The sequence below is a fragment of the Podarcis melisellensis genome (assembly GCF_964234715.1).
Source record: "Podarcis melisellensis genome assembly, chromosome: 3".
Classification (NCBI taxonomy): Eukaryota; Metazoa; Chordata; class Lepidosauria; order Squamata; family Lacertidae; genus Podarcis; species Podarcis melisellensis.
Window position 1 is genome coordinate 62,733,108 of NC_138530.1, and position 27,788 is coordinate 62,760,895.

Here is a 27,788-nt window from a genome sequence, read left to right on the forward strand (position 1 = left end):
CAGCTTCTCTATTTTTTATAAATATTTCAAGTAACAAAACATACCCATACAAGGAATACAGAGCTTACAAGTGGTCCAGAAAAGAAAGGAAAATATCAACTGATGGTTGTAATTTTAAACGTTCCATGAAAGGTAATCAAATTTCAGCTTTTTTATGCTAAGGATGTTGGCATGTTTGAAACATATGGCAACAGACCGGCTGGAATGAGACGGGTCATGTCTGAGCCAAAAAAAAATGAAAATGAAGATAAAGCATAATTGGCTCTTCTCTGAAAGCACCTAGACATCATGAAATTTGTACAAGCGCTGAATTATATTTCTCCTTACAAAGCTTTAGTTCAATCTTAAGGTTTTGCTTTGGGGTAACCTACATTCTGATTAATGAATGTGCGCATGACTTGCAAAACTGTGCAAGTAAAAAAAGCAAAATGCTTTTAAAATGTTTTGTAGCGTATGAGGGGCACTAGAAAATGTAGTGTAATGTTTCCCCTTAACTTGCAAACAGGAGATCTTGAAGAAAGATTTTTAAATTATTTATAGTAAAGACATTAGTTCACATAAACTTCCATACCTGCTATTTGCATTTTGTTGCTTTCTATTAAAACGTATGGGCCATTCTGTTGCTCATCCATCCTTTTGGAGCTTCCTGCAGTCTGCTTGCGTTTTCAACACCCTGAATAACTGGGTGCCATTCAGACTTGACCAATCCATTTTTCAATGAATTTAATCAAATACCAGCATATGCATTTGAAAAACACCCAACAGGTGGAGATGGCCAAAGAGATGCTCCACTCATAAGCCCTCCATAGACCACTGACAACCATTTGGTAATTAGCAGGTAAAGGCAACCTACTGTGGCCTAAACCACAAGCTTGGAGGTTTGAATTCCCACGACATGAGCTCCCTTTGCTCTGTTCGCAGCTACTGCCAACCTAGCAGTTCGAAAGCATGCCAGTGCAAGTAGATAAATAGGTACCGCTGCACCAGGAAGGTAAAGGGTGTTTTGTTGCGCCAGAAGTGGTTTCATTATGTTGGCCACATGAAAGTTGTCTGTAGACAAACGGCGGCTCCCTCAGCCTGAAATGAGATGAGCACCGTACCCGTCATCTTTGACTGGACTTAACCATCCAGGGGTCCTTTACCTTTACTGTGCAAAGCATTTGAGTGCATTTTTACTACCACATTGTGTATTCCTTCATTGGCAAGGATATAGTGTAGCTTAAAAGGAATGACTGGAACCAGCAACCAAGTGCTTACCCAGTCTACTGATTGCTTGCCAACAGTCCCTGATGCTTTGCCACTGGAGCAACTGCAAAACTTATCAGTGTATTATATTGGGAAATCCGAATGTGAAATGAAAAGATCTGTCTGCATGATAGATTTTGGAAGTTACTCTGCAGACATTCAGCTCTCATGGAACACTGGCAACTTGAACTCCTGTTTCAGTACAATTTGCATAAGGGACAAAACGCAAACCTTAGTCATCCAGTTTCAAAATGCCAAGCAAGAAGCCACGTTGAGAGATCTTGGCAAGAACTAAGCAGGAATATTAAAATCTTTCTGCTGACCTGTCGAATTACTGCAGTGATATCAAGGGTTCACAACACCTTGGTAACATCCTAATTTTGCGTGCTATGGGAAAACGTGAGATACGGATACCCAGGTAGTTGCTGACACCACAGTAGAAAAAGCTGGGAGCAGCTAAAATGGCGCCGTCATTTGGAGCAATGAGCACGGATCCTAGGCATGCCGTTTCTGCGTTTTTCTGAAATGACATCAGAGACCATTTTGTGCTTCAGCACAAACCCAAGTTTAATGTCTCTCTCAGCACATGTAAAAAAGCACCACAGTGTGCTCTGTATTGGACATACCTGCTGTTCTCTCTTGCATCACTTTTTTAAAAAAAAATCCTTTATTTTCTGTACATTCATCTGATAAAATGGACTCTGGCCCATTAAACCTATAGTCTCAGTACATTTGTTCTTTTTTGCAAAGACTCTTATGAGAACCTTAACAGACCATGCTTGCAGTCCTATTCATACTTATGTGGGAATACCACCATTAAACCCAAACACTGTTGAACTCAGTGGAGCTTGTTTCCGAGCAAAGTGCAGGGAACTAGTGTTGTGTGGCTGCCCCCTTAAAACAGGCTCCCAGCCCAACTCCGATTGGCTGAGCAGGCACTGCCTGCCCCTACCAGAGGGTCCAATGTGACCAAAGGTGGCGGCGCCAACCACCCCCTGAAAGATGGCAGCACCTGCACTTTTTCCATCTTAAATTGGTATCCCAGCTAAGACCCAAGGCCAATAACCTAGCTTTAGTCCAGAAACTTCCACTACTGAGCAATATGGCAGCAATTACGACCTTATTGGACTGGTTTGCTCCTTGACTGGGTTTTCATTAGCACATGTTCAACTTATACACCCCAGCATGGCATGGGACCTCCATATCAAAAAGGAAGACAAGGCTCTCTAAAGTGCCTATTTAATGGAGGGTGGTTTCAAAGAGTGTTCAAACCAGCTGTCTCAAACATGTCTGCAAGTAGAGACAGCATTGTGTATAATCTGATTCAAGCTGCTTCCTCTATGGTTTCTCAATATACTTATTGAGATTGACTTATGATTACATACATACAAAACTGTCCAGGAAGAAAATGGGAGTAATCTATCTGTAGCCCCTCTACATAATTAAAGTCCAGAATGAACACAATAACCATGAACATATGACATAGAATTCAAATCACTCCATTCTTCAATTTTCCTTGTATTGAGGCAGACAATATTACCGTTCCAAAACGTATACCAGTACTTTAGAAATTAATCCATGGGAAGAGACCAACTAGTTCCATTGGGGGAGGGGGAGGTTATCTATCTAAAGACCAGCAAAACACAAACACTCTCAGGCGCAAATATATTTTATTGGTTCATTTCTTGCACTTGAAGTACTCTTCGATGACATCTTTGGCCTGAGATTCCTTGCCATAGTCCTACAATAAGACAATGCATTAATAAGACAATAAGACAAACGTCAGAGCCCATTTTGGGGTACTAAAAACAGGGCATTCAGTAAAATAAAGTGAACCCATATTTAAAAACCAAAATGTAGCCATTTATTGGGACCTCAATGACTACCTAGTCTTCAAGGCTCGTACCCTGGCTTTATTATTGCCAGCAATAGTTTGCATTTCTGCAGAACACTTGAAAGTTAAGCAGATTTTATCCAGCTGGCAGTGTTGCTCATTAAACAAGAAAGGGAACAAATAATCAGTTTGTGCACCATTACAGAACCACCATTTAAAATGTTTTACTTATGAGAAATATGAGGTGCACAGTTTAAATTTGGCAAGTATTTAGAAGATTAAAAGAGCAACAAAACATCAGTTAACTGTATGGGTAGGGAAACTGCTTCTCTTTCAATATTCCCACATGCAGAAAGTTTCTCATTCCAATTTCTCATTCACCCACCACTGGCGCTAACCAAAAATTTATTTCTCTTCAAACACTAGCAAAGCAGCAAGTGGTGTGCTTCTTTGCTGTTAACTGTTATGCTGATAATAGTTAAGACATTCAGGTCTGGACTAATCAACCTCAAGAGCTGCAATTTGAGACCAAAATGTAGGCAACAGTATGTAAAGGCACAATAAAACACTTAGCGAATAAAACTGCTCTAAAATATGTACCCATTTTTTAAAAAGAGCACTTTCATCAACTTACTTTGACAACGACACAACTGCAGCCCACAACTTTACGGGGTTTTCCTTCTCTGTCGATCTTGCAGAGACCTACCCATTCACCCAGCTTCTTGTTGTCATCAACCTGTCAAAGATTTTTATATTCCATTAGTACTGCCTTCAAAATAAGATGGTAAGCACAGAAATCATGGAAGCTGTACACTCAGAAATAAAGGGTAACGTTAGTGGTTGTTCTCCTCACAAGTCTCAGTAGAGGGAGCCAAGTTATCATCACTGTACAGCATGAACAGTACTTAAAAAGTCAAGCATCTAGATCAGTGTTTCCCAACCTTGGGCCTCCAGCTGTTTTTGAACTACAATTCCCATCATCCCTGACCACTGGTCTTGCTAGCTAGGGATGATGGGAGTTGTAGTCCAAAAACAGCTGGAGGCCCAAGGTTGGGAAACACTGAACTAGATCAGGCATAGGCAAACTTGGCCCTCCAGATGTTTTGGGAGTACAACTCCCATCATCCCTAGCTAACAGGATCAGTGGTCAGGGATAGTGGGAGTTGTAGTCCCAAAAACATCTGGAGGGCTGAGTTTGCTTATGCCAGATCTAGATGCTACATTCAGTAGAAAATATTTTACTGAACAAGCAAAACAGCTTTTGCATTCAATTATCAATCTAAAAGATGTACATAATCATTACCTTTATCAGGTTGATTTGATGTTCAGCACAAAGTGCTTCAACCAGTTTGACATACATGGGCTCGTCACAATTGGATGCGAGAACACAAAGGTGGGCTTGGCGTCTAAAACAATAGACCATTATTAGTTACACAGTGGACTACAGAAAAAAGATCCAATTCCTAGTTGCTCTTCTGTTCGCCCAGAGAGGCCAAATTCCACTGACTCCCCGCCTGCAGTTTCCCCAAACCATTCTCATTAGTCCACAAATCAATAGGACATTATCTGGGGAAGTAGAACAGGGAATTTCTTGCTGTGTGTTCTTTTCAAGACACATGAGGAAAATTGGGATCAAAGTCATGGATCATAAAAAGTATTTTTGTTTTCTTTAGACTTTGAAGTTAGTAACTGCACAACCAGTATACTAGTGAATTTCATACCACTGCTGCAATTTAAGTGTAGTTTAAAGTACCAGATGCCCCATCAGTAACAATTTAGTCCAGATTTTTTGATGTGTTTTATTTATCTAGTTACGAGTAATGTTAACACAACCATTTATAATTTTTCAAACTACACTGGGTGCTTTTGCCATATTACTCCCACCACCATGACCTTGCTAGACTATTTGTGGCTCCTACTCTTAAAACCAATCTATATGTACAGGTTTGTCAGACTATTATTCTCACTCATAGTAAGAGTGAAGGGGTATCCGACTTTTTAAGAGAGTCATCATTCAAAACCTGTAGCTCTCATCTCAAACTGTTGAACACTTTTGTCCTGCAAGCCATAGAAGTTCTTTCTCTGGCCGTCTTTCACTAATTTGTGAATATGTCTTTATTCTAGCAGGCTGTTACCTGCTAAATATATGCTGTTTTAATTAAGTTTTATTTGTGGTCTCTGCCGTGGTTGTATTTTAATCATTTTTACAGGATAGAAGGATTTTTTTACTATTGTAAGCTACCCTGAGCAATTTTCTTTTCACTCTTACAGGAAATGGCCGACCAAACTCCAACATGGAGGCACACATACTGTTAACATCCAGCACTTACTTGTCTAAGGCTTTGGCAGCTTCACGAATTCCACGGGCTAAGCCATCGTGGATAAGTGCGGTCTTCAGCACTTCTTGAAGGGCGGTGTTGACATCCATTACACCTCCAGCAGCAATGCTAGCAAATGAGAAGTCACAGAAGAACATGAACTTGCTTCATCTCACCAACGTTCTTTTTGAACTGGCATGGCACTTAAATCAACATCTGGAATTGGACATACATTGTACCCAAACACTGCTACAGCAAAAAGATTTTTTTTGCACAAATCTGAACAAAAGGTCATGGCTTAATTTGTTAAATGCATGTATTTCTTAACAGACCCCAGAGCAGCAAATGTCTAATACTTAAACAATACAATTAGAACTTCTAAAAACAACTTACTTATAACAGTGCACTTTTTGGCATTCTAGTTCCTCCTGGCTACTCCAAAATATCATTTTCATTGACAATTTGGGTTTTAGTGTGGCAGGCAATACCAGTGTCTTCTTATGTATATTAAAACTACTGAGAATTTCAAAAGACTACTTCTGGGTATCTTTTTGAAACAAAAAGCAACAGCACCTTACACCTTTCCTTATAGGGGAGGTCTGTCCTTGTTCATCTTAGTTGCACTTTCCTGAATATTTTTGAATTCTATGATCTCATGAGAAAGAGCTACCAGAACTGTATGAAATATTCTACATATGGCCACAATGTGTATTTTTGTTTCCCAGACTGTTCTTTCCTAGAAGCTCCTAAAATTGAATTTCCTAAATTACTGACAACTTTAAATGTTTGGTAATACAGAACCAATATTAAGTTTGCACACCACCTTGTTTAGTAAGCAACACTACCAGACAAATAAAATCTGTTTAAATTGTGTATGCACAATTTAAAAATAATGTGCCATGGAGTTTTTGTTACTTGCAAGCTTGCTAACCTCACTGATCTGCAGCTTATGAGGCACAATGCTGATTTTAAGCTGATCAAGGACATAAAAAGAATGAGGTCTAAATGAATTAATGGAGGTGATAAGTATTGTTTCATAAGTTACAATTCCAACTTTTCCACTCTGCATACTGCAACCCATGAAGCTGCTGACTGCAGCAAAACAGCATCCTGAGAATTTAGTATGTGGTAGAAAGGGCAATAAGGCAAACACTGGAGATGTATCACTAATAACTGAGGTTTGGGATGGGGTTGTAAGGAGCATATCAACACAGCCAACTACAACCCAGAACACTAATAAATATTCTGGGATAAAGTTTTGCAGACTTTAGTGCAGCTTTATCCTTAAAACATAAAGAGGCAATGAAAAAGGCATGGAGTGACACCAAACTAGCACTCCTAGGGTACTACATGGTTGTATTGAAATTATAATAGGAAGGAAGGTCACGTTGGAGAATCAATGCTGTCATAATGGCAATAGCAGTGAAGTCTACATGGCACGGGACTCTTTCGAGTCTCTGCACAGCAGGCTAAAAACCCCTGTGAAATTTGCCAGGACCATTTGCTGCTCCGCTGGGATCCCACGATAAATCAAATTAATATTTACAGACGTCCAGTTCCCCATCATCCTCCCCATCTCACATTGGCGTCCAGAAAAAAAAAAAAAAAAACCCCCTCCCTTCACCGCATGGAGACTCCGGATTCGGGCGGAGAGGGGAGGAATAGGGTGCGAGCGCGCACAGGTGTCCGCAAGGAAGAGGAAAGAACCGGAAACTTTCTTCCTGCAAACTTTCAGGCCCTCCCGCAACACGGTCGGAGTGGCCTATTTTGCACTGAAGCGCCATATTCCAGTTATCTGAAAGCGGCCGGAGGGGGGCGGGAAGAGGAGAAAGGCTCTGCGGGGCCTCCGCGAAGCACGTGGTTCAAGCGGCCGCGAGGAGGAGAGCAACTTGGGCCCGGCCACGTGCAGCCACAAGGCGAAGTCCCCGCGCGGGGCCCGGGAATCGGGGAAGAGAAGGAGGTCTCGCTCCAACCCCGTCGCCGTCCGCTCGCACTTACCCTTCCTCGGCCATGGTTGGTGGTGACTCTCCCGCCCGGGGGGTGGCTGAAAGAAAAGAAGGGAGCCTGTTAAACGGGGAGCGGCAGAAAAAGAGAGGGAGCGAACAATAAAGAGAGTCGTCTTTCTTCCCCCCCCCCCCCGATAAATAAGAGAAACAAGGGAGGGGGCGAGAGAGAGAGAGAGAGACCCGACACGCGCAGCACCCACCTCACAGCTTCCACGAACCGATGGTGAAAAGGAAGGGGCGGAGCAGCCCGCCCGCCTATTTAAGGCCGCGAGGACCCCGCTCTCCTTCTCCGCGCAGCCGCGCACGCGCCTGCAGTTTTAGGCGTCCGACCATTTCGCCTGCTCGGAGGCGGAAAAACAAACGGAGGTTAAAGCCGTTGCCGATAGTTCCTTAGGAGACCTTGCGGTTTGCGCTGAGCGAATCATCAGTTTGCCTTTATATAGAGGAGCGCCCCGGTGCTATAAATGCACACGGGGGGTTGCCCGTCATATTTCCCGGCTGGCGGCAGCGGCTGGGCGTGCTACACCGAGGCACTGAGTCCCGCCGTGCCTGCTCCGCCTCCAGCTTCGCTGTGCAAACACACAGCGCTTCTCTCCCTCGCAGGGCGCGACTTCTTGGCGGATACTGCGCGAGGAGGAGGAGGAGGCTGCCTAATTCTCCACGCTGGATAGACAAAAACACACACACAAAAAAGCCACCGAATCATTCAGAAGGCACCGGCGGGCAAACCAGGCTGGAGCTAAGCACAACCCGAAAGAGTTTCTTGGTTGTTGCTCTCCAGCAGTCCCTCCGAGGCCTCCCTGCTGCCGGAGCCGGAGCCTTGCCTTCTCGCTTCTCCGAGGGCGGCTCCGGCAACCGAAAGGCGAAATCGCCTTCCTCGCAGCTGGCGACCCTCCACTTGCCATGTGGGGCGCTGAGGCGTGGGAATGCGGGGCAGGGCTGCTAAACCTGCCCGCCTTCGAGGCTCCCTGTTGCTGCTCTTCCTTCTGCTCCGGAGGAGAGTCGGATCTGCGGAGACGCCCCTCCTGGGTCGCTCTCCTCCTCGCCAAGAGTCGCTTTTATTGTGGCTCTTTCGGGGTCTCTTGGGTAGATTAAGCCGGTGTAGGAACGGGTCTTTGGGGAAGAAGAGTCCCGAGATAATGGCAAGAGAGGCGCCCCACTGCTCCTTGCAGCGCCAGCTGGGGATTGGCCGGAGGGGCTCGGATTGTAAAGATGGACCTTTGCCAAAGACCGTATTTTTATACTGGTGGTTGGCTGAGAGAAGTTTTTGAGGTTTTTTTGTTTTTTTAAAAAGCGCAGACAAAACATTTAACTTGAATGGTGTAGTCGTAAGTTGGCCACATCACTGCCACATGTGGTAGCTTTGGCACTTCCCAAAGGCTGCTTGGGGCGTTTGTGGAATGCCCTACGCAGAATCCAGAACGAATGGATTTGCTGGACTAAGATTTAGATTATCCAAGTAGCAAAAGTAGACCGCATCGTGTGCTCAGCAGAGATGGCAGGATCCAGTGCAACACACAAGAAACAATGTGTGTGTACTGTACATTGTGCTAGAAAGGCGGAAACATTTGAGTACACTGCACATGAAATAGGAAGGTTTTTGTTTTTTATTCTTAAAAGCCTCTGAGTGACATGTTCATTTGTTATCAAGAAGTATATCCTACCTTTCTAAAAGATAGTCAAGACAACTTACAACATACCAGCAAGGAAAGTGTAGTCAATGGTAATTATGCAATAGGCAGTTATAATTCACAAAACAGTTGTTGGTAACACAGGCATCCTGGTACAGTATTGGTAAACCACTGAACGCATATACCATGCAAATCATTCATTGTATTCCTTTGTATTAAGTCATCTTGGACATCAGGAGGACAGAGGAGCATTCATTTCAATGCAATTTGCTTTAAGTAAGTGTGTTCAGTATTTCAGGCAGCTCTTATTTCCTGATCCATCATATAATGATTTTGGGGCAGATGTCCAGCCAGCAGAATGAGTAGGACTCTCCCCAAATGGGGCTGGCTTACCACACTCTGGAACACACATGGCCACCTAAAGGGGTGACCCTCTGGAAGAAATAGAAATACTTAACTAACTGACCAATCACGTCAATTCTGCCCCACCCCCACAAAAAGCCTGGCTACGCCCATGCTGGAAGGTCAGTTAATGCAGAGTCTAAAATTACCAAATTGCTTCTGGTAACAAGTTATTTTAAATAATAATAGTTCTATCCTTCTCATTCCAAAGATGCTCAAGCTGGCTAACAGCAATACACACAGAATAAAAAACAAACCTAATCCCTACAAACTTCCAGGGACGCGGACTTATAAAAAATATTGGGGGGGCTCGGGAAAGCTCATGAATAATAAATAAGCTCATGAATATGCAAATAAAGTGGCGCCGCCTCCTCGTGAGCGAATAGGGGAGAGCGTGCTGCGCCTATTAATCAGCTCCAAAGGAAATTGGGTGGAGCTTTTGCTCGGGAGGGAGGGCAGGAGGCATGCAGCCCGCCCCTCCCTGTGCATTTTGGGCTGGGGGAGGGGCGGCGATGGCGCTCTGCTGGAGGGGCGCCAGAGATTATTGGGGGGGCGGAGCCCCCCCAAACGAATTTTTGAGGGGGCTCGGGCCCCCTCAAGCCCCATGGAGTCGGCGCCTATGCAAACTTCCAATGCACACTGACCTTAACAAGTTATCAATAACAATTCTGCCTTTGATTTTAAAGTCAGTGATACAGAATAAGCAATTAACTATTTCTGATCTGACCTTGCAGTTTTGAATTTCTGCTTCTTCCATTATGTTAATGAGGCACAGCATTACTTGGAATACTAGTGACCATATTTTGCTTTAGAGAGAAAACTAAGAGAGAGTTAATGCCCTTGATAACCTCTGAATCTCCACCAAGTGTCTTCATTACTTTATTTCCACTAACATCTTTGGCTTTCTTTTCTTTTCTTGTCTATCTGTGATGGAAAACAGCCATACTTGGAATATTGCTCTTCTCTACTGAAAAGCTGAATCTTTTAATTTGTTTCATGTTCAGCAGTAACTTTAAAAAACATATGCTGCAGCTTAAAAGCCTAGCATGCAAGTGGGTTGGATTTGAAGGAGGTGGGGTGGTGAAGTTATACCAGACACAATTACAGCTGCTCAAAAAGAAATGAGATGCTTGAAAAGAAGTGGGAGAGCATCCCTCCCCATTTCAAGAACCTGGTACATCAGATATTAGTTTAAAGGCCTGCCACTCACTTTGAAGCAAGGCATTTTGATGACAGGACTTTGGAAAATAAAACAGCCCAATTACAGGGTTGGGAATTTTAAAACCAAGAAATGAATCCTACAAAGATACACATTTTTTTAAAAAAACTTTATTCCACTGTGAGTAAATTGTACACATCTATAACTGCAGAAGTAAGCCAACCATTCTAGGCCTGAAAATTTAAATACATTATACGTGTGTGTGTGTGTGTGTGTGTGTGTGTATGAAGTCCTAGGTGCCACTCCTAAGCAGCAGTGTAGTGAAGCAATATCACTTACATCACAGCAAAGGTCAGTGATATCAACTCTTGGTGCAATAGTCTGTGTGCCAAATAAATGAGCTTTTGTTAGAGAGACAGAAAAATACACACTAATGAGGCTGAAACATGCATAGCTAAGTCTTAAGCTAACACATTTATTCTGGAAAATCCCAGAATTATTTTAGTGCAACCAACCAAAATATCACAAAATAGTGAGCAAACTGAAGTGAGCAAACTTTTTATAAGGCTGGATGTTTTGTAAATGGGGTGGGGAAGCTGCCTTGATTCCGAAGCCAAATTGGCTGCATTGATTAAAAGTTCATTTTTGCCATATAGACTTAGAGGTGTGTTGCCATCATGAAATGAAAAACACAGCACTTAGCTCTGCTCCTACATTTATGGAAGAGGAAACAAAATTCATTGATGAAGTGGGTTCAAGGCTGGACTCAACACCATTTGGTTAGAATTACAATGGCAATCAGAGAGCATGTGCATTGCACTTTTGAGAATACAAATGTTTGAACTGCTCCTGGGCTGAAACCACAGAGAGGCAAGTTGCCCACATTTCCGTATGAGCGCTCCATCCTAGGTAGTTTTCCACAATGCAGTTCAGACATTTGCTGGAGATGCTTCACATATAGAAGAAATGAGGTCTGTTTTAGCTTTCTTACTATTCTGTGGTCAACACGTCCACCCCCTCACCCCCTGCCCAGAGGCATGCAAAAATAGCCATTGAAATACATTGGCTGCTTCCAGAGGAGGGAATCACATTTCTGAATGGCCACTGAAACCAGAGATGAGCTGCTTACATCACTGTCGCGAATGGGTCGGTTGCACCTTGGGAGTTGGAGACACCCACGTACCTGGGAGTAAGATACATCGACTTCAATGGGTCTCACTTCGAAATCAGACATGCTTGCAGTCGCAGCCAAGTTAGCCCCACTGAAATAGCTCCATCAGATTTTCAGCAAGACAGTTTACGGATGTCTTAAGTCATTAAAAACGAAAAAACCCCTCTTTTCAGCTGCAGGGTCACTTCTAAAACTCCCAGCGGCCTCAGGCTCTAAGACTAACAGTACCCGTGGCTGAACCAGAGGAGGAAGTTTTACGCCTTTAAAAAGCCCCCACCCCGAGGAAAGCTTGCGGGATGAGGCAACTTCCGAGCGCAGCTTTCAACTAACCGAAGTGAAGCCTGCCGGGATCCGGAGCGGGATCAGAGTTCGGCGCCGCTTTGCTTCCGAAGCTGTTTCCTCGCTACCGCCCGGCAAAACCATTCTGCCGAGTGGATGCCCCGGGCTTGAACCTACTGGGTCGCAGCAGCTGAAGTCGTTGCCCCTCCTTGCTGGGAAGATCCGGTTGTTACTTGTGGAAACCCGGGGAGCCATCGCTCTTTTCCCGCGGGGGGAGGAAGTTGCCTGAAGCTACAGCATCCAGCCTTTTCTTCCCTTTTCCTTATTTTCCAATGGGCAGCCCCGAAGCGACGGGCGAGCTTCCAGGTGGGTGTAAAAATGCTCGGAAATGCTGCTCTTCGATTAGCCTCGCTTCGAGAGGTCTCTTTCCCTCTCCCCGCGCTCCCTATCTCCAAATCCCCGGGAGGGATTGAATCCTAATAGCGAGTTGACTTGAATCCTAATAGCGAGTTGATTTACTCAGAAATGTATCCCACTGGTTTTAGAGTTTACTCACAAGTAAGGGTGATAGGGTCGCAGCTCGCATGCAATTAGTTATGCTTTAGCAGCCTTTTGCTATACTACACTCCAAATAAGATAATCAAAACAAAAATAACAAGGTAAATTGGCTATAATCCCAACAATTAATCCGTGTTTTTTTTAAAAAAATGTGGAGTTATATACAATGACGGGGCAGTTTTATTCTGGTAAATATATGTTGCTAGAGAGCTAATTACTTTGTGCCAGGCTTCCTTTCAACATCTCATTAATTTGACTTTCTGCCTTTTTACCTAACTATACAGTTACATGGGAGTAAGTCCCATTTGACTCATTGGGATTTACTTCTGAGTAGACGTACATAGCACTAGGCTGTTACTTTCCCCCACCTGAGCCAACTCCTTCCAATTTTATTCCCCAAGATGTGAATAAAAGGGGGTGTCTTAAGTTTTGAGTGTGTAAAGATATCTGAATAGTAGAAATGACACAAGTCTCCCTGAAAAAAAATTATTAAATCACAGTAGGACACACCCACTGACACTGCAATTGCATGTGGGCTTATCTTACATTAGAACATGAAGGTAACAAGGTACAGCTATTTTAGACCCCTGTACTGCTAGCCTGCACATGTTGCTTATTTCACTGTACTATTAGACTTAGGTGTGGTCCTTTCTCAATGGAGCTCAGGGTGGTTCTTTCATACATTATCCACATAACCAAACCGGAAAGGTAGGTTATGGAATAAACCAGCGTGTGTGGCTAATCAAAGGTCAAACCCAGGTTTTGTCTCTTCATTTCTCCCCACTCTCATACAGTATATTAATCTGCTTTCTGCAATAGCATTGTACTATAAATATTGCAAGAAATGGTCTTTTGAATGGAAGAGTTTACAAATTTGGACAAAATGCATGTATAGAAATGCATTCTCCTTTCCAATGTCAAACTTAAAGCTAGTACCTCAAGGATAATCTCCAGCTCACCATGTTTGTTAAGAAATATCTCTATGACTTGAGTTTCAAAAGCTCTTAGCAAATTAAGCATGTGGATCTTAAACTGTATGTTCTTGATCATACTAGAAGACATTTTCAGGCTAGTACAAAAATACAACCTAATATGTGCTTTACAACTTAATAAGTTTCTTATTTCTACCCTTTTAGCACAAGTTTATTTAGCATGTTGGCCAAGATTACTGGACTCTGAGGGTGCAAGTGGATCAAAGGGAATTGCATTAGACTCTTGAAAAATCTGAACTTTTTAATATTTCTAATTTAACCTGTGAAAACTGTACATGTATTTGTTTCTACTTTTAAAGTCATACGTTATCTTGCTTTTTACGTTCTAAGAAATATATTGTTTTCCTTCTAAGACAATGACATACCACAGGTGGCAACTGAAGAATCCCGAAGGCTCTCTAAAGAACAGATATTTATACTGGTAGCTACAGCATCTATCAACTTCAGTTCAATGATTTGCTACTCAATCCTCGGACCTTTTTTCCCAAGAGAGGTAAATGGATATACAACTTGGCAATCCAATGCTTACATCATTACAACTTTTTAAATGAAACCTTTGATAGAATTGCTTGATGACACTTTGTCCAGCAACATGTCTAACAAAAGTCTTGTTTCCCATCGTCTTTTAAAAATTGGCTTTTTCCTTGCAATTTTCCATTGAACTGCAAATAAGGAAAAATGAGGGTGGAAACACTATATAATTAGAAGCATAAAAAGTAAGGGTGGAATACAAGGAGGGTTGGGAGGAAGAGAAGGTTAGAGAGGAAAATGTGCTGTGGTGTTCGATGTAAAGAAATCCCAATATATAAACTGCAAAATGTTGCTGGTGAATACAATTCCTCTACCCATAAATTTTTAAAATCTTCTGTTTGGGAAGTGTCTGAAGGCACTTTTTGCCATTTGTTGTCATGGATAATACTTGAAGGGTTGTGAACTCTCTAGACCAGGGTTGGGGATCTTGTGGCCCTCCAAATGTTGTCATCTGAGTTCCTGACCATTGGCCGTGCTCTCTGGGGCTGATGTGAGTTGGGAGTCCAACAGCTTCTGGAGGCCTGCAGATTTCCCATCCTTGCTCTGCTAGACCTCTTCCCAGAGACCTCTCCCACCAACACCTTTCTACAGTGGGAGGAAATATTTAGATTTCTACTTTTCGTGTAGGTGCATTCGTACACCCCTGTGTATAAAATGCAGTGTGGGAAGCAGCTTTGAACCCATACATAACAAATGCCGTATAAGCAGAGATGGGGCATGTGGTGTGGTGTTTTGTTTTCTTTCCATGACTAGGTGCAGGGCACATTCTCTTCTTCAGAAAATAAAACACCTTGGCTAAGTGCCTGGTAGATTGCAGGTCTGTTACAAAGTTCTGCTCATGTGAATTTTGCTTTCTCTCTCTCTCTCCCTTCCCCCCCATTCATTTGGTGTAGAGATTCATAGATCCACAACCACAGGGTTGTTCAGCAGCAAGCCAGCTGTTCTGCTACTGTGTTTCTTTGGACTTCCTTGTCAATACTAAGGGAGACTTGAGAGACTTCTGAATTGGAATTCCAATGTTCCCCAGCAACGTTTTGTAACAATTAAGCCATTTTAACTGCCAGTATTTCTGGCTTGACATAGATTTTTTTTTCCCAAGTCATTGTGTTTAAAGGAAACCTTTTCTCTGGTGGAATCCACACACACATAAAAACGCTGTAAAAATGCTTTTTAAAAAAAGTTTTAAAAATACATTGAATTTTGCATAGCTCACTATTTGTATATTACACTTTGCAACACATTTAAAGCATTTCATTGTAGCATCTGTGTAGCTGAGTCCTCTTTTTTTCTTGTTTAAGGCAGAAAAGAAAGGTGCTAGTAACACTGTAGTTGGACTCATTTTTGGATGCTTTGCTTTATTCAACTTCTTGACTTCTTTGATCATGGGAAAGTATGTAAGTATGTTTGACAATTTCCATAATGTAAGCTTCGAATATCCTCAGAAGAGCAATGTCATTTTCATTTGACTATCTTAAACTCCTGCCTGTGTACATCCTTACTAAGGTGTTCGAACACATCTAGAAAATCTCAGGCTTCCTAAATGAATTGCCATAAATTAAAGGGAAGGGTTTTCCATGCTTATGGAGTCGTTACTTTGAATACCTTTCAGTCTGTCTCATTTGAAAGGTCCTCTCAGCAGATCCCAGAATGTGATGAGACAGGAGGTCTGTAAAATTCATACCACCCAATGAATCCAGGTCACTATAGCCTAATACCCATTATCCTGAATTGTACAGACAATGAAGAGACATGTGGCTTGAAGCAATGTGCTCCCATAGAGCTTCATCCACCATCTGCTATACCAGTTCTTGGAGGTGGTGATGGACTTAATGCGGGACAATAAATGGAAGGTGAATCCTAAGAAGACACAGGTGTTATGTGTGGCGAGATCTTGAGTCCAGGAGGTATAAAGGCAACCTGTTCTGGGCAGGGTTGTAGTCACCTGGACAGAATACCTTGGGAGGATCCAACATGGTCACTGGAGGCTCAGGTAGCCTTGGTGGCTAGGAGTGCCTTTTTCCAGCTGTGGCAGGTTCACCCCCTGTGATCCCCTCTTGGACAGATGACTTGACCTTTGTATTTGGACTACTGCAGTGGATTTATTAGCTAATGGTAGTGCTGTGGTGCAGCATGGAAAGTAGCAGCAGCAAAGAGTGTTGTAACAGTTAATTTGCTGTTGTGAAAGTAGGTTAATTCACTTATCCATTTAGAATATTTTTAGGTGTGATAATGAGCTGGATGTAAATCTGTAGAGTGGGCAGACGTTAAGCTCACAGATTTTTAATTTTGTTTTCATAAAAAACTGAAGGAAGAACAGTAAATTTGAGTACTAAAACTTCTATAAAACTTGCAGAAGCACTATAACTTTATTGTTCTGTAATTTACAGCTTGTACAGATTGGTGCAAAGTTTATGTTTGTTGCTGGAATGTTCATCTCTGGAGTTGCCACAATTCTCTTTGGGTGAGTGTGTGTTGGGATTATGATGCATCTTAAAAAAATAAAAATAAAAATTATTAAAAGTACTTTATACAAGACTTCAACTCAGTAAGCTAGGGCCTAAACCATTGCTGTTCTCCTGGACCTTATATATTTGGCAGGATATAGCATCTGTTAATATTTTTTATATTTTTGGCCATTATTGGAACTGCATTTTTAAATTTTCCATGCTTTAAGAAATACAAATCTATACATCGTTTGTATGATCCAAAAGATTACTTAAATGCTTTACCCAAAGCAGCTCCTAACCCTTACATACAAAAGGACACAGGCTCAAGAAGTGGATATGGATTCTGCTTCACTCCAAAGTACATTTCCCTTTGAAATCCCAAAAAGTGGAAATGTAAATTGGTTCTGGGTCTGTTCGTTGATGCCTGATGTCTTGTTCAAAGCAGCTCCTAACTTATCAACCTTTGCTTAATTGCAGTTCTTTTCTCAGATATTTTTTATGGATTCACTGTAGACAGCAACTTTGCCGGGCAGATTTGACCCAATACTTGCCATAAGGTGCAGCCTTCGCTACTTACGCAAGAGGGCCTTGCCAACATGTCTATTATACGAGAGCACTGTACTAGATGTTTATGCATAAGAGGCCTAGGAGCTGCATTAACTTTTCTTTTGATTTTAGGATGTTGGACAGAGCACCCGATGGGCCGATATTCATAGGATTGTGTTTTGTAGTTCGAGCCATGGACGCGATTGGCTTTGCCGCAGCCATAACAGCCTCGTTTTCTATTCTAGCAAAGGCTTTCCCCAACAACATTGCTACAGTTATGGTATGTATGAAGCCCGTAGCTGATTTTGAGTAATCACAGTTAATAGGTAATGTGGCATGATACTGCTTTAAATGTGTGGCAGCATTCTCTGCAGGGTTCTGGGCTGTAGTCTTTTCCATCCCGGTCTGAAGAGACAAAAGGGGGGAGGGGTTGAACCTGTGACCTTTTGGCTGTGAAGCAGAAGTTCTAACACTTCAGATGCTCTTGGGACCTCTTGGGACTAGGAGACCTGCATCACACAAATAACATCTTGGGTGTCGTCTCAATACACTGAAATTAACTTGGGAAAGTTTCATTTGGTAAGGGATGTTAAGATCATGATGTTTTAATTTTGCATGACCATCACAAGTAACTAAACTACAAAGGCAGGTCTGTGTTGTTGCTTTAAGAGCTGACCTTTTAGCTGAATGCTGATAGCACCAAACCAGAAAAAATCATGACTAGATGATAGTATATAATAGCTTTCACTACACCATGTGAGCTTAGCTTTAGTATCCTTGGACCAATATTGTTGTTCTCTCCACCCCCTTTTACTTTAAGAAAACAAGCTTGTGCTTTGGCATTGGGGTAAAGATTTATTTTTTTAAAAAAGAGATTAAAGGTTTATATATACTCAAACGCTCCATAAGCCAAGGAGGAAAATAGTTAATACATTCATAGAAGCAAAACTTAGCACTTCATTGATGCTAATGAAATTTGTACTTATCACTAATTCTCTCCTGCTGCACCAATTAGGCCACCTGATCTGATGTCATTGTTGTCCTTTCTTTCTTTTTTTAAGGGCAGCCTTGAAATTTTTACTGGACTGGGACTAGTGCTGGGCCCGCCTCTCGGTGGCTTTTTATACCAGTCTTTTGGCTATGAAGTCCCTTTCATTGTACTTGGGTGCCTAGTGCTTATCCTGGTGCCGCTGAACATGTTCCTCTTACCAAAATATGGTAAGTGGTATCTTTATTGCCTTTCAGTTCGAATTGGGTTGGAACTTCCCTATTCTCCACTGTGAAGATTGTCTCTTGGAGCCTGTTTTTCCACACATTAATGTAGGAAACTTTCCTCTCACCTGTGGTAATACTGGTGGTGGTAATAGCTGTGCCCAGTCTATCTCGCCATGCAGACTGTCTCGCCAGAGTGGTGCATGCTCTAGTTATCTCCCGCTTGGACTACTGCAATGCGCTCTATGTGGAGCCCCACGTAGGTGACCCGGAAACTGCAATTAATCCAGAATGCGGCAGCTAGACTGGTGACTGGGAGTGGCCGCCGGGACCACATAACACTGGTCCTGAGAGATCTGCATTGGCTCCCAGTATGTTTCTGAGCACAATTCAAAGTGTTGGTGCTGACCTTTAAAGCCCTAAACGGCCTCGGTCCTATATACCTGAAGGAGCGTCTCCACCCCTATCATTCAGCCCGGACACTGAGATCCAGCGCCGAGGGCCTTCTGGCGGTTCCCTCATTGCGAGAAGTGAAGTTACAGGGAACCAGGCAGAGGGCTTTCTCGGTAGTGGCACCCACCCTGTGGAACACCCTCCCTTCAGATGTGAAGGAAATAAGCAGCTATCCTATCTTTAAAAGACATCTTAAGGCAGCCCTGTTTAGGGAAGTTTTTAATATTTAATGCTGTACTATTTTTAACACTTGATTGGGAGCCGCCCAGAGTGGCTGGGAAAACTCAGCCAGATGGGCGGGGTATAAATAATAAATTATTATTATTATTATTTATTTATTATATTACAGTGCCTGTGTATTATAAAAATAAAATAACAAGAATATACCATTCTTCATCAAAACATCACAGTATAAAACACAAAATACATAACATAATAGCAAATAAAAAAACCCCCCAAAACATCCATACTCAGGAGGGTTTTTCCAGTCTATCCTGAATGCTAGCTTTGCTTTATTTTCCCTACCAAAGGACAGGACAGTACTGGAAAGGAGAAGATGCAGCTGATTTGGGAAGTGTAGTAAAAAGTCCCTTTGGGTGTTGCAGGTAGTGGCTTTCTGTGTGTTTCCGTGATACTTTTGAAGTGCCTTAAAGCTGGAGATGAAATTGATGCAGGTTTTGGTAGCATTTTGAAAGCCTGAGAAACCTGTTTGGCCCAAGTCAAGATATTGGCAGTTTCGCTTTCAATTCTTTTCCTAATGATCCCAGTTGTGGAATTTGCCCTTTTCACTGCAGCCGTACATTAGCTCTGTTTTCATTGAACTAGCCATCGCAACCCCAGGATTGCTTTCCTAGTAATCACTTCCACCTCAGAGATCCTTGATATATATGTATGAAGTTAGGATATTTTTTGCCCAAATGTGCCCCAGTATGCTCTTGTTTGCATTGAGCCAGCATTCTAATGTTCATTCCCCTAGGGCGAAGAGATCCTTTCGGAGCTCTTTGCTATTCCAATAAGTTGGTGTCATCAATGAACTTGGCTGTCACAGTATTCACTTCCTTCCTCTAGTCTACATCATTTATGAGCAATATAAAAAATAGTGGTGCCTACGAGTATTGATCAGGTGGGGGTGGGACGCACTGTTCACTCTTTATTGCAAGAACTTTCCACTCCATTTATTTCTACTTTCTGCTTCCTGGTCTCTAATCAGTTAGGGATCCATAAGACAATCTCTATGCTTTCCCCATGACTGCTAACTTTGCTCAGGAGTTTTGTTTTCCTTTGTCATCCTCTGTTTTCCCAGTGTCAACTTTAAAGATTGTATGCTCCTTTGGGGCAGGGCCCTATCCCATTCTGTAACACGTTATTCATACCGAGTGTGATTAAAATAAACCTGCCCAAAATGTCACTCTTTGTCTTGTTACAGATTCCACTCCTAGCAAAGATTCATTCTGGAAGCTTGTTGTTCTTCCAAAAGTTATTTTCCTCTGTTTAACTATGTTCACACTGAGTGGATGCCTGAGCTTTCTGGATCCTACCATGTCACTATTTGTCTTGAAAAAGGTAGGTGCAATTGGGGGGAAAGCCTTTCATACAAACGCTTTATCTAAAATTATCAAAATCAACTAAAATTGTATAAGATTGTCAATTTTGCGAGGGTCCTGGTGGGAATTTCATAAGGGTCAGTTGCAAGAGGTGTCCTAATGGCAGTTGCTGTCTTGTAGCTTTAAGGCCAGATGAAGTAGTGGAGTAGGAAATGCAGTGCTGCAGGTAGAGCTCAGCCAGGTGAGCAGATGACAAGCTCTTCCTCTCTATAACTGCAAAGTGGAGCCAAGTTAATTGAGTTAGTGGACATTCCTAGCATTCATAATGCTAAAGCCTAAGTGAAATAAACACGAATACAATTTTCTGCTGCATCCTTAGGCAGATAACAACCCTTAATAATTTTTGTTTGGCTTTATTTTTGTTTTTAAAGTACTAGGTTTAAAAATAAATAAATCTGTTACTCATAACAAAGTTGTGCTTTGTGTTCCAGTATAATTTGTTTGATTTCCGACACAAAGAATATCTGAACGGTGTACAGAAATAAAATGTGAAACATCATGCCAATGATAAAAGAGTCTTATAACTAAAAAATAAGATTCTTTAAATGCAGAGATTAAATAGACTAATCATGGAGAAAACTAAAAGTATTCAGCAAACACTGAAAATATTAAACTGTTGGGGCTTGTTTCACTTCTAAATAAGAGCCCATTTCTCTACCAGTGAACTTTTTCATTTTGTTCAATTTTGTTGAGGTTAGAGATAGGAAGGCCTGGGGGAAAACTGGGGTGGGGGGTGGGATGCAGATTTTTGCCCTCCCCCCCCATTTCCCCCCCCAAAGTAGTTTTTTTAAAAAAGTTGCAAGTTTTTCTTTTAAAAAATGCAGAAATGTTGCCTTTTCATTTTTATGTTTGTTTGTTTGTTTGTTTGTGTGTGTATGAATTGCATAAGAATATATTGCTTGTAAATCTAACTTTGCCCTCCTGCAACAATGAACTTTACTGAGAGTCAGATGCTATTTTTATGAAATATCAAAAAATCTGCTTTCTTTTTCTAGTTCAAATTGCCTGCTGGTTATGTGGGATTGGTCTTCTTGGGACTAGCACTCTCCTATTCCTTATCTTCACCATTGCTTGGTTTTCTCAGTGATAAATTCCCGGTGAGTTCAAAATCCTGCTGTGATTCTACATTATAGAGTGATTAAAGTTCAGTAGGCTTCATAATTAGAAATTCCTGTTCTGAAGTCAAAACACAACCAACCCTACAGGACTCACTATGGGTAGAAACAGTGGTGCCTGGTGCCCATTTCAGCCAAGCCATATCCCACTGCCCATTATGTAAGATTTTGGTGAATGTTCTAGGTCCTGGAACCTCTGCAAAATGCAGATGCCCCCTTTAGACAAATGAACAGGGAAAACTTTAAATTAATGGGTAAAAACTGCAGTGACAATAGAAAGCTGGAAAACCAACCAGTTTTGAAATGACTCCATCAATCCCAAAGACCATCTCAAAGTATGAGGCTGGATGCTGGTTTTGTTTGTACATCACAGCCTGTCCTGAATGTCACTGTTCTCCCTTAGAAAATATGAAGTGACACTTATAAAGTACATAATTTTTCCTCCTCTCAGTTGAATTCAAATGTAGTTATTTTGACAAAATTCAAGTCTTCCACTTCTCTGTTTCTTGCAGTACTTAAGGAAATGGCTAATGATTTTTGGAGGCATACTGACAGCGTTATGCTACTTTATGTTAGGACCAGCTCCCATCTTGCACATCGAAAGGTAATGCACACTTGATGTATGTGTCTCTGGCAATGGCAGTTTGCCCGTGTTCTGAAGCTTTCCAACTTATTCAGAAATCAGTAAGCAGGGCAGTGTATGTTCTGCCCTCAAATATTCATATTTTGTATCCAAAAGCTGTTGAATTCTAACATTACATATGTGGTCCCCTTATCACCTTATTCAGCCTGTACACAGGCTGCTGTTTATTCTGCCAAGAAAAGAGTGTGAAAAGAGTGTGTGTTTTTAATTTTATATAAAGCAATTTAGCAAAAGTCACTAACACACATTGTTGGCAGAATATATTATTATTAATACTACAATTGGGGAGGGGCGAGGGACTCCTATAAAAGAAATGTTGCCAATGCTAAAAAATGTTAATATATTAATTAAAGGTATAATGAAGTGTTTGTTTGCTTATTTTTTTATTTATTAAATCTATATCCAGTACCTTCCTCCAAATGAGGAATGTTGCACCATTTCCTCAACTTATTTTAGGATTTCGATTTCCCTCCCCCAGCAAACTCTGGCTCTTTGTTCTAATGTTGGTCCTGATGGGGTTTTCCCTTGGAATGAGCGGTATCCCGATATTCCCTGAAATGCTCAATCATGCATAGTAAGTTATCGTCTCTCCATACACTTTGAAAAAAAATGTTATTCTTTGACAGCTCATTGCAAGCTAATTGGAATAGGGTTCCCTTGTTCTGTAGTGAATTCCTTTGATGATTATAGGTCTGTGCCAGGAAACTTTATATTGAGAGGCAGAGAGTCTGTTCCTCCAAGATGTTGTTGGACTCCCAGCCAATATGACCCAAAGTTCAGAGATGATGGGAGTTGCAGCCCAGTAACGTCCAAATGACCACAGGTTCTCCACCCCATTTCACGTGCAAAGCTAAGATAACATATGAATTAAGATGATGGCAGTGCTTTTATTTTTTTAGAACAACGGCCTCCCCCCCTGAGCTAATGAACCCTTTCCCCAGTGGAGTACCAGTGTGGTACCTTACGCTTGCCACAACCACGTCTCACTACAGAATGACATGTGGTTTCATGGACGCAGAGAAGATTTTGAAGAGACAGCACTTCATTCCTTTATTCTTCCTGCAGGGAAGATTGCATCTGCCTTTGAAAGCCAAGGCAGGTCTGTTTTGGATGCTGCTACTTTGCGATTCTATGACTTGTCTTCCAAGCTGCAGACCTCCAAAACTTGCATTTCAGAATGAAAAGTTGGTACCTTTGGAAATTATCTGTTTGTTTGCCTTTTGTCCTGCAGTGAGAACGGTTTTGAGGAAGGATTAAGCTTGTTAGGCCTGGTATCTGGACTCTTCAGCGCAGTATGGTCACTTGGGTATGTAGAAGGTCATGGATGGCCTATCATTTGCACTCCCATGACCTCCTCTCTTCTCCGTGTGTTGATACTTACAGAACCAAAGCAACCCTGATCACTCACAGGAGGAGAGGTCTCAGTAGATTTGGGGGTGGGGGTGGGGTGAGTACAAAACATGAGTTTACGTGGGTTACATAAATAAGAGTTCCATTGGAGAAAACCCCCAAAATATTCATTGTATAAGAATGTGAGTGTTGTATGCAGGGCCAGATTTAGGTATGATGAGGCCCCAAGCTACCGAAGGTAATGGGGCCCTTTATATGTCCACCTGTCCTTTGTCAACAACAAATTGTCGCCATTTTTTGTGCTGAATATTCTATATATGCCCATTACTTACACAAAACACTGTTGCTGTGTGTAGGTTTTATTTTGTTTTATTTGTTTTTTATCTTCTATTTTGGAAATGTACATCCAATTTCCCCTCCCCCTTAAAATGTTTTGGGGCCCCCAAGAGAGTGGGGCCCTAAGCTATAGCTTGTTTAGGCTTCTACGTAAATCCAGCACTGGCTGTGTATATTGACAATGGGGAAGAAACTAGAGGGGAAATCATACAAGTAAAAATAAGGACCCTTTCAGACTCTTAGCACACATTTCTAAGCCTCTGTTCAAATAATTCAAAAGACCTTTTTGTTTCTAGAAACAGATACTGGACTTGATCCAACTGACCACGAGCACAGCTCAGAACGCAGAACTGTTTTGACCAAGGGGAGGGGCAGAAGGGGGGCATGCCCAGGTCACCCTTTCCTATAGTTGTTTCATTAGGGGCACACCCTGTTATGCCCTTTGGGGGCTGGGTTGCGCCCATGCATTTCTAGACTCTGTGGTGGCATTAGGTATTCTAGGACACACCCACAACCTAAATTTAAAGCGCAAAGCTTTCCCACCCAAAAGAATCCTGGGAAACGGTAGTTTGTTAAGGGTGTTGGGAATTATAGCTCTATAAGGGGGAAACAGCAGCTCTGAGGGTTATTTGGGAGAAGCCATAGCTATTTGATTGGTAAAAATGTGCTTTAAATATACCAAAATTGTGGAAACCTTTTGGGAAAAAAGTATTTCTGAGGTTTGGTGGCTCATAACGCCACTTTTTTTTGGAGTAATACCATGAAATTATTCAATGGAAAGATAATTTAATGAAGAATGTCATGCAACAAAGTTTGTTCAATTTTCTGTATTCTATCAAAAGAAAAAGGAAGCACAAGTTGCTTAGTTTGATATGCAGTAGTTTTCCCTCATTTGAATGTAGCCAATGAGCACGAGTGTTTAGAGAGCCAATCGGGTGTTATGAGCCATCGAACCTCGGAAATACACTTTTCCCAAAAGGTTTCCACAATTTTGGCCACCAGTGTGTGGTGTGGATGTGAACCTAGGTAAAATAATTTATCTGGATCCAGGGGTGATTGGTGACATGGAGCAGAGGATAAGGGCGGGAAGGGTACCAGTTCAGAAGACTGGAAAAAATTATTGGAAATCTAGGTTTCAATCCATGATAAGTTAATTGCACTTTGGTGCTCCATGTGAAAAGTTACTCTTGACTAAGTGAAGTCCCATCGAGAACTAAGTGTGACTAAGGTAATAATAATTTATAAACTCAACACGTTTTGAGCTGTCAACATGTTTTTTTAGGGGCACTAACTATGCAAACCAGTCTTTTATTATGTCTTGGGCTAGCCACACCTTTCTGGTCTCCTGTCTTGCAGAGCATAGTAAGCAGCTGCTGCTCTGGCAGGGGGCAGAATTACCCGGGATCTTTCCAGTGGCCCATACTGGGGGGGAAGGGATGTTTTCAATTAGCTTTTCTTAAGAAGTGATGCAAATTCTTCAAAGCACCTTGAATCATAACCCGGAATGCAAAGTCTGTGCAAGCTGCATTGGTCATTCTTTCTCAGACCTACGTTAAATGTGTGTTTCGCTTCCTTCTCCTAGGTCTTTTGTAGGTCCAACATTAGGTGGATTTCTAAACGACAAGCTGGGTTTTGAATGGGCTGCAGCCATACAGGGTGGATTTGCGCTGATAAGTGTATGTAAACCAGTGTTTTCTTGATATGAGCTTTTATTACGTTTGTATCTGAAAGTGTGGCACATTGCAAATATACTATTTGTTTTCTCTTCAGGGGTTAGCTCTTGCACTATATTATATCTACGAGACCTTGCACAGAAGAAGGTACTGTGACTATTTTCATTTAAACTTACAAAGAACCATTTGAGCAAATTGTTAAGCCTTTCCTGCTACACTTCTGGATTATTCAGCTTGCTGTAAACTAAAAATTATTTATTTATACTTATAGCCCACCTCCCCCCCCCCCACAAGAAGCTCAAGGTAGCAAACAAAGCCCCTTCCCATTTTATCCTCACAACAACTCTGTGAGGTAGGTTGGGCTGAGAGAAAGCACAACTGCCTCAGAGTTGCCCAGGGAACTTCATGGCTGAGTTGGGACAATATTTTTAACAGGAAAAAGAGACCCAGCAGTAGAAATACACAATAAGTCAGAAGCCAGACTACAAATGATTTCAAAGGCCTGGGTGAATTAAAAAAAGGCACCCTCCTTATGAAGAAGGAACCGAGCGAGCCTCTGTGAGAAGACTATTCCACAACTGGGATACCCCCCTCACTGCTATGTTTTCTATCAAAATACAGCTGCTGGGGGTGGGGGAAGCTGATCAGGATAGGGGCCATGGCATAATCCTGATGATATCTGTTATGTACTGAAGTTCTCACCCTGGGCCAGCAAGGGGATATTGTAGATAGTTATGCAAATGAAGGATCGAAAGTGACGTTCAGTGATTGGATAGTTTTAGAAAGTTGTTACAATAACGTTGTACTGGAGATCTATATAAGCAGGCTGACTGAGCCTTTCAGTTCTGTTCTGTCCTGGCCTGTGAATAAACAAACAAGAGCTGTTTGAAGAATCGCTGTGTCGTCTGTTATGTTCACCCACAACTTAACAAAATCTTTCATCTAAAGCTGCTATTTCCCACAGGAGGGAAGTTCCCAACAGCAACTTCAAGGCAGCTTCAGGGAGAGAGATTTTTCCTGGAACTGAGGCATTGGCTGGTTTAGCTCTGGCACTTAGCCATATTAGCTGTGACAACTTGTTTTGATTCCCCCCCACATTCAAGTCCAAATAATGCTGTGTCGTGGTGGTGAGTGAAACCGTGTGTGTCGTCACAGCCACTAAGACTAAATCACGCTTTGCAAAAGAAAGAGGAAGGGAAAATGTGAAACCGCACTGAAGCAACACAAATCCATTTGCAGCTCTATAGCCTTCTTCCCTTTTAATAGGCAATTTTTTTGTGGGCATTTAAAAAATTTATTTCGCCTTTCTGTTTTAATATTGCTGTGGATGCTGAGAACATGTCGAACCTTGTCTTTCTTCTTTTGCGCAGATCCCGTCCCCAAAACCTTCCAGGCACAGAGGAAGAAAGGGCTCGTCTTCTGCCAAGTGCAACGTAGCTGGAAACCTTCCCTGCTGCCAGTTTAAAGCTACTTTTGTATGGATAATTTAGGAGCTTGATACACAGGCAAGAAGCAAGCAAGCAACTGAAGGTGGCCACCTTTGCCTCATGCCTCATGGTGGGCTGTAGGTTCTTCACCGCTGTACTGTGGCATTCTGATTCTAGAGGGAATGCCTGTGTTTTTGGACAGTCGTGTGATAGACCTCTTTGGGCTGGTTCTACCTGAGAGCAGCAAGGTTGTCTGGTGGACAAAAGTACTTTGCACAATGTGAAAATAATATATTCCACTATGTGAAATATGTTCTGTAATGCTCTACTTTTGTACTCTAATTCACCGATGGTCAGCACTCAATAAACTTAGTTTCTTCGAAAGTGTGTGAAATGTTCTAGGGCATTTTGCTGATATTTTTTTAAAAGATTAATATTCTTAGAAACTTTTTAAGGTATATTGTGACCTAAAACTTTTGTCTGCCTGCTAATTTAAAATAAAGAACACTAAAAGCTGTTTTATGTGTACTTTTTTCTGAATGCGGAAAATTACTGATTGTCTGAGAAATTGATTCGTGTCCAGCAAAATCATCCCATTGATGCAAAACCTTTTGCTTGTGCAACTGAACTTCCATTCCCTTTTCTCTTTCTCCACACACCCCAGTTCTGTTCTGTTCTGGTGGCTCACTGTAGCCCCCCTGAGTGGATTAGTGGGGGGATTTAGAGAGAGGGGAAAGGAAGGGGAAGTCAAATTCTACAAGTGGAACCCCTTGTGGAAACAGGGCAGTGTCCTTAGATGCCCTCATGCTCCAGCTGCTTGTATTGCATGCACAGCCTAACCCCAGAGAATTGTTTT

General features: G+C 42.0%; 2 protein-coding genes across 4 annotated transcripts; one reads left to right on the forward strand and one right to left on the reverse strand.

Moving 5' to 3' along the window:
- Positions 1-2,898: 2,898 nt before the first annotated feature.
- RPS12 (ribosomal protein S12) lies at positions 2,899-7,712 on the reverse strand. Its single transcript, XM_081907236.1, has 6 exons — positions 7,604-7,712; positions 7,396-7,441; positions 5,410-5,526; positions 4,383-4,485; positions 3,714-3,815; positions 2,899-2,986 (listed from the first exon to the last, which is right to left on the reverse strand). The coding sequence occupies exons 2-6, from the start codon at positions 7,407-7,409 to the stop codon at positions 2,924-2,926; spliced, it is 399 nt and encodes a 132-aa protein (XP_081763362.1). The 5' UTR covers positions 7,410-7,441; positions 7,604-7,712; the 3' UTR covers positions 2,899-2,923.
- Positions 7,713-10,855: 3,143 nt separating this feature from the next.
- SLC18B1 (solute carrier family 18 member B1) lies at positions 10,856-27,449 on the forward strand. Of its 3 annotated transcripts, XM_081907198.1 has the most exons (14): positions 10,859-12,411; positions 13,949-14,088; positions 15,425-15,520; positions 16,514-16,587; positions 17,252-17,399; positions 18,181-18,337; positions 20,211-20,347; positions 21,384-21,485; positions 22,016-22,107; positions 22,625-22,720; positions 23,378-23,452; positions 25,415-25,508; positions 25,603-25,652; positions 26,876-27,449. In XM_081907198.1, the coding sequence occupies exons 1-14, from the start codon at positions 12,378-12,380 to the stop codon at positions 26,940-26,942; spliced, it is 1,362 nt and encodes a 453-aa protein (XP_081763324.1). In that variant the 5' UTR covers positions 10,859-12,377; the 3' UTR covers positions 26,943-27,449. The 3 variants fall into 3 exon arrangements, with proteins under 3 accessions (XP_081763326.1, XP_081763324.1, XP_081763325.1); XM_081907200.1 differs by lacking the exon at positions 25,603-25,652 and having other exon boundaries at positions 10,856-12,411; XM_081907199.1 differs by lacking the exon at positions 10,859-12,411 and having other exon boundaries at positions 13,962-14,088; positions 15,429-15,520.
- Positions 27,450-27,788: the final 339 nt, after the last annotated feature.

Excerpts from the sequence above, each read along its gene's own strand:
- RPS12 (XM_081907236.1), bottom strand. Across the intron at positions 3,816-4,382 it reads ATCAAATCAACCTGATAAAG|GTTGATGACAACAAGAAGCT; the intron begins GTAATGATTATG and ends AATCTTTGACAG. Across the intron at positions 2,987-3,713 it reads GCAGTTGTGTCGTTGTCAAA|GACTATGGCAAGGAATCTCA; the intron begins GTAAGTTGATGA and ends GTCTTATTGTAG.
- SLC18B1 (XM_081907200.1), top strand. The coding sequence starts at position 12,378 with ATGGGCAGCCCCGAAGCGACGGGCGAGCTTCCAG. Across the intron at positions 18,338-20,210 it reads GTTCCTCTTACCAAAATATG|ATTCCACTCCTAGCAAAGAT; the intron begins GTAAGTGGTATC and ends GTCTTGTTACAG. Across the intron at positions 22,721-23,377 it reads GAAATGCTCAATCATGCATA|TGAGAACGGTTTTGAGGAAG; the intron begins GTAAGTTATCGT and ends TTTGTCCTGCAG.